Raw genomic sequence first — 6,667 nt, forward strand, 5'->3', positions numbered from 1 at the left:
AAATATTTCACTATCACCTTTACATCAACCTACATCATTTGTCACCTCCATCACCACCAATAGTACCATCACCGACACCACTAGACCGTCGTCCCTGTCACTGTCGCTGCATTGTTCAAATACCATGCTTGTATAAAGGTAATATGTACAAGTGCATTACTTACATATCTTCATAAACTGAAATATTGACATTCCTTCGTGGTTTCATTTCTTCTCAAACATTAGAAGACCCACTAATAATTTTCAGCGGGAAGTGATTTAATCCTCTTAACTAAATTGTTTAAAAATCCTCTTAATTATAAGTTGATAATAGGGGGCAAAATTAGAAAAGAAAATTAGTGGATACCACATATCATTTTTTAAAATGTTAATAGGATTTTTAGGCTACTTAATTAAAATAATTGATATTTTTCATTTTCTGCCAATCTATCTTATACGCTAATTGAAGGACGCAATCAGTGTTAATCGAATTGCTGAAAGGGGAGTGGGACCCACCACTATTTTTATGGATTGAATGATATATAAAAAAAAAAAAAAAAAAAAAAGCACCTCACGTGGACTCTGAACCAAAGGCCTCTGTCCAACCACAATTAAAGGAACAAACCAACTCCCCCTTCTTCATTTCCCATTTTCATTTCATTTTGTTTTTACAAAAAAATTATTTTGATCAATAAATACACTTTTATTCATAGAAGAAAACTAAAATTTTCGTCCGAAAAAGTATATTCCAATTAATTACCATCAGATACTCAAAAGTTGTTACGAGTATATAAAATAGTCATCAAAGTTAACTATATGATTAGATGTGATCATGCATATAATTATTAATATTAATATATAATGTATAATTATTTGGCACTAACATTGGTTAACTAACCATCATATAGACAGGTAATGTTAATGCTTATAATGATTTATTTTCCTTTTTCTTTATTATAAAGAAAAGGTTTAAACAAAAATGATAGCAAGATCTGGAAAAGAAATTCCTTTTTTGATACATTTCAATCAATTTTAAAGATACCAGCATACATGTCAACAAAGTGATCGCTCCCCTTTTTCTTTCTTCTGGTTTCACAATTTTACCCGTAATCTATTGTCCAATCTACATTGTTGTCCCTGTACTTGAAGTGTCAACCTTTCAAGCTAAGGTTATTCTATTTTCTCCTTAATAGAATATAAATACGAGTTTCATATTATAAAACATGCTCTAAATTTGAAAATTTTTTACAAGAAAATAGCTATCGAATTTTTAACATTTATATTTAAATACCAGTATATTAGACAATTTAAAGTAAATGGTAAGTTGGCTGCTGACCACCGTTATCCTTACCACACATGTACTAATCGAAATTTGTAAAAAAGGTTTTTGAACATGTTTACAACAAATGTAAAAAAAACTTATACCTCCTTCATCATATATCTTACATTATATAAGTATAATTACGGTACTATTGGTTAAGATGTTCTACTAATTTGTTTGTTTTACACTAAAAAGGTTTTGATCTAACTATTGTGGTTGTTCGTTATCCAAATTATAAATCCGTGTTGAATTGCAAGCAACAATATGACCATATTGGATAACTTTGGAACATGTTTGCTAACATTTGATTATGAATCCTTCTAATATCCATTTACGTACATGATGAAAGCTTGTGTGCAAAGATTACTTGCGGTTATCATGTATCATTTCTCAGACATTTGCTTAACCGTAGTCCATTGATATATAAGAGGCACATAGCTCAAGAGGGAATAAAGTCGACGTAGAATCATGTCATGGATTATCATATATCTATATCTATACTAACTTATAAAACATTTTTCCCTTTTCGAAAATTTCAATTCATGATTTGAAGTACCTAAAATATTTCTCTTCTTTATTCACTAATTTAAACATCCTTAGCTAATATACCTATAATACCCTTAAATCCCAACTACTCATTGTTTTCCCTCTCCTCAAATCTCAACAACTCATTTTTTTTTCTCTACTCCATAAATCATTTTATTCAACTAATTCATTCAAAATCTTTTATTTCAAAAACCGTATATCGATAAGTTATAAAAATTATATGGATGTTCTTAAAATTTCATGCTCTTTCATTAGAGATGTCATTTGATATACTTTCGACGAATTTTTAAATGCGAGGGCGGAGCCCGTACAGATAAAGCATTTGGCTATCACACTCTATAACTTATCACCTCCTATAACCTATCACTCTACCATCTCACTGCCGTAATGCGCGAACACTTTCCCTCATCATTTATAAAACGAGTTAACGAATTAACGAATTCAAACTCCATACATAACATACCAATAATGAGCTAGTAGCTAAGTTAATTAATAGGTTTTTAAAATTAAGTCATACGTACATATATAACTAGTAATTAGTACTCTTTGGAACATGTTTGCTATCATTTTTGAGTTGATTTAGCTGATTAATATCGATTTTTTTTTGGGAACAACAATTTCTCATTATAAACTTCTCTAGCAAGGTAATAGAGCTAATAGCAACAAATTACATTATTAAGAAAGACAAGATGATGGATTGTTGATCCAATCTAGCCTACTAATTCTAAAAGAGTGACAACGATTAGTTATCCAATTATAAGAGAAAAGTCTAATATCATCAAAGATTTTTTCAGGTTTTGCAGCTGAGAGTCGGAAGCATGCTTGGTTTTTGATTTTCCATATAAACCAAATGGTACGTAGTTTGGACAATTATGAGTTCTTGTTTTCATAAAAGCCATTGATTATAGGATGGGAGTTTACTACTATCTCACGAATAGATACCTTTCCTTTAAGGATGAACAGTTACAACAAGATTTCATTTTTGAACAAATATCCATTTTTTCATTTATTTATGTTAGAGTGGGAATCTCACGATAATTCTAACTATGGATTCTTGTAGTTCCAGAGGATCTATCTACATGAGAACTAGAAATGGAGAGTTTTCCCCCTTTTTCCACCGAGTGTCTTTGGCGTTAAGAACGTTGGTCTTAAGAATGAGTGATTGTCCTTCTCCGAATCTTATTGATCAACTTGAGAATGGACAACTAATGCGTTCCACTTATTAAAGAGGAGTAATATAAACCTTAAGATATTTGTTATAGAAATTTCTTGTACATGACTTATCAAACATTATATTTCGCCATTCCAGCTTGTATATATAAATAGTAATTATTGATCCCTTATAAGATATCGATTGTGGTCCATATAAATGTGTTACATCCAAATAATGGACTTACACAGTAACACAAACATGTGAACAATACCATGATATTAATTTTTCAGAAACCAAGCTAGCTTTTGCAAAATAGAAATATATATATATATATTGCACAAGTGGCTGTCGACTACTACTAATAATATTGTACGCGTCCATTTGGTGTTTATTTTCTAACATCAATCGTTTTCAAGTCGAAGGACTAAAACCGTATATTGACCAATACTTTATATACCAAACACGTACTTTTAACTTCTTTCTTTTATTTTTCTAAATTCATTTCCATTTATATTTCTTTTTGTTTTTGCTTTTTAAAGCTAGCTCACCCATATAATTCCCACTCATTATCTTTGTTGCTTAAAGCTTGCCTTCCTTCCTTCCTTATCCTCACACAAATCTCATTTTTATCAAATGTGAAAACAATTTTCATTTCAAAGAAAAAGACTGTTTATATGTTCTTGAAAGAGAAATAATATACATATCATAGACCCACAAAACCCTAATTCATTCCATATACATACTTTAGAATGAGAAGAGAAGACCAAAAAGTGAAAGAGAAAAAGAGTGAATATTAAAGATTAATTTGTGTGTGTGAGTGTGTGTTTCTTGTTATGTTTTAGTGTGTGTGTAGAGTATATTATATTCTCATGCAATCATGGATGGTAGTGATGATCATTTCCTCCACCACCACCACCATCAACAACAACAGCTCCACCACCACAACCATCATCATCACCGGCCTAACTTCCCTTTCCAACTACTCGAAAAGAAAGACGATGAAACGGCCACTACCTCCTCCGCCACCACGGTCACCATGGCATACCCTTCTCTTGCCATCTCCACCGACACATCAAATAATTTGCAAATAGCAACCACAAGTGCTACAACAACAACAACAACAACTACTTCTTCAGGAGAGCCATCAAAGAAACAACCCCCTAAAAGAACTTCAACTAAAGACCGGCATACGAAGGTGGACGGCCGTGGCCGTCGCATCCGTATGCCGGCTTTATGTGCCGCTAGGGTTTTCCAACTTACCCGTGAGCTGGGACATAAGTCTGACGGGGAAACCATCGAGTGGCTGCTACAGCAGGCTGAGCCCGCTGTTATAGCAGCCACTGGTACTGGTACTATCCCCGCCAATTTTACATCACTTAACATCTCACTTAGAAGTTCCGGGTCAAGTATGTCTGTCCCATCACAACTACGATCCACTTACTTCAACCCGAATTTTAGTCTCCCTCAAAGAAGGAACAATAATCTTTTCTCGGGTATAGGGTTGTCATCTTCAGAGAATTCTTCATCAAATCTATTAAGTTTTGGATCAACAATGAATCTTAACCAAATACTACAAGCGAAACAAGAAATGAGAGATCATAATAGTAATAACCCGGTGGAAGTGCAAGAAACCGAAGACAATATGGGACGAAAAAGGCCTCTGGAGCTTGATTTATCGACACAACATCAACAACAAATGGGAAGTTATTTGATGCAATCAACTACCGGTTTGTTAACATCTTCCCATCCATCAGTTCCTGCCAACTTTTGGATGGTTGCGAATTCTAACCAACACCCTCAAGTCATGAATGGAGACCCTGTTTGGACTTTTCCAAATAGAGGCACGGTCTCCAATGGGCTACATTTTATGAATTTCCCGACCCCGGTTGCACTTATGCCTAGTCAACAAGCACAACTAGGGTCGGGAATAGGTGGCGGTAATGGCAATGGTAATGGTAGTGGTTATAGTGAAGGACAATTGAATATGTTTGGTGGGTTAAATTCATATAGGCCAATATTTGGTCAAGGGCCATCTGAATCTCCGGGAAGTGGGTCTCAGGCTCAACACCGTGGTGGTGGTAACGATGGCGGTGATGATACAACTAGCCACAATTCTTAGGGATTCCCTCCCCATAATTGTGTTAATGTTGTTAAAATTATTGTGTAAAACTAAAACACACGTGAGGTTTGATTTTCTCCAAATTTTTTTGAGAATTTTCAAAAAAAAAACACTTGAGAACAATTCTTAAATTAATATTCCGATTTTATTATTTTTATTTATTTAACTTTTTTTTTTTTTGAATTTTCATTTGTGTGAATTTATATAATATATTGAAGGTTTTAAATGATTTGGGGAGAATGTGGTTTAGTTATAAAAAATTCCCATTTGCTTATTCTATTATTTTTTATATATGTAGTGTGATTTAGATACACATGAAATGATATTGCTCCTATATATAATCAACAACATATATAGCCCATCTAGTAATAAAATCCACTCAATTCTGATGACTCAATATGCATTATTATTGTTCAAAAAATAGTTCGGTGTTCCCATTGATTTACATTGTACATAAAAGTTTTTCTCATTCCCAAATAATAGCTCACCATTATTATTGCCTTGATTGTAGTACAAACTGTTAATTGTGGTTGATGACTTGCAAAAACTAAATATATATGTTACGTACTTTTTTATATTTTTGAAAAATAATTCTTATTGGACATATAGGATCATTGGGAATTTATAGGAAGCAAAAATCTTTCATATGTGTTATACATAATGGATTAGAATGAGAAAGTAAGTCAATATTTATCTGAAATATGTCTAATTTTATTTTCAAAGTTTATGAATTGGTAGGATGTGCTCACTGATCTGGTATTCCAGTCTTCCACTACTTAGGAGAGTGCACATATATAACTTTTTTTTTTTTACTGTTTTGAACATGTGTTCATGAACTACTCAGCTCGTATAAAGCATTAGGAATCTATATCCTTTGTTTAGAAAAAAGGTTAAGTTTTTGAAAGAGACTAATTAATTAGAGAGCATTCAGGCCGGGGTATATGTACTGGTACTATCAAATTACTAAATGAGGGTGGTTGGGTAACTAAATCAAATCGAGTGAGTTGGTAAGTTACATGTTACTCTTTAACTAACTAAGCTTGGTGTCATCATCATTAAATAATAATTTCAAATCATATAGAGAGGGAAAAAGGACTATGAAACTTCTTCCTTATTCATCACCAAAAGATAAAATAGGTAGTAATTACCTACCATTGTTAAAAAGGCTATGAAACAATTTACTTGTCTACATTCCAAATACATTATATATATATATATACTAGCATTGTACTCGCACGTTGCAGCGGATACAATTGACATCAAAAAATTATCTGATGTACACTTATTTTTCCTCGAATGGAGCATGTTTAATATATTAACAGGGATGAGTTGTGTGTGCTCAATGGGTAGAGAATAAAGAGGCTATAAGTGTAATTTCGTCATGTGTAATTTTAACATTTAAGCGAGATGGTGATATCATTTTTATAAAGGATCGAGTATAGATATATTATAATGGATACACTTTTTAAAAAATGAAAAAGTTTATAGATGAACATTTTTGATCCAGGTAAAGAAAGAATGACAGATGAATTGAATGATCTGATATACA

General features: G+C 32.6%; 1 protein-coding gene across 1 annotated transcript; it reads left to right on the forward strand.

Moving 5' to 3' along the window:
* Positions 1-3,587: 3,587 nt before the first annotated feature.
* On the forward strand, positions 3,588-5,275 carry LOC122578704 (transcription factor TCP15-like). Its single transcript, XM_043750722.1, has one exon. It carries the CDS (start codon positions 3,877-3,879, stop codon positions 5,116-5,118), a length of 1,242 nt encoding a protein of 413 aa, XP_043606657.1. The 5' UTR covers positions 3,588-3,876; the 3' UTR covers positions 5,119-5,275.
* The last annotated feature ends 1,392 nt before the right edge of the window (positions 5,276-6,667 follow it).

The sequence above is a fragment of the Erigeron canadensis genome, chromosome 8, assembly GCF_010389155.1.
Source record: "Erigeron canadensis isolate Cc75 chromosome 8, C_canadensis_v1, whole genome shotgun sequence".
NCBI classification, from domain to species: Eukaryota; Viridiplantae; Streptophyta; class Magnoliopsida; order Asterales; family Asteraceae; genus Erigeron; species Erigeron canadensis.

Coding starts and splice junctions, on each gene's coding strand:
- LOC122578704 (XM_043750722.1), top strand. CDS start 3,877: ATGGATGGTAGTGATGATCATTTCCTCCACCACCACCACCATCAACAA.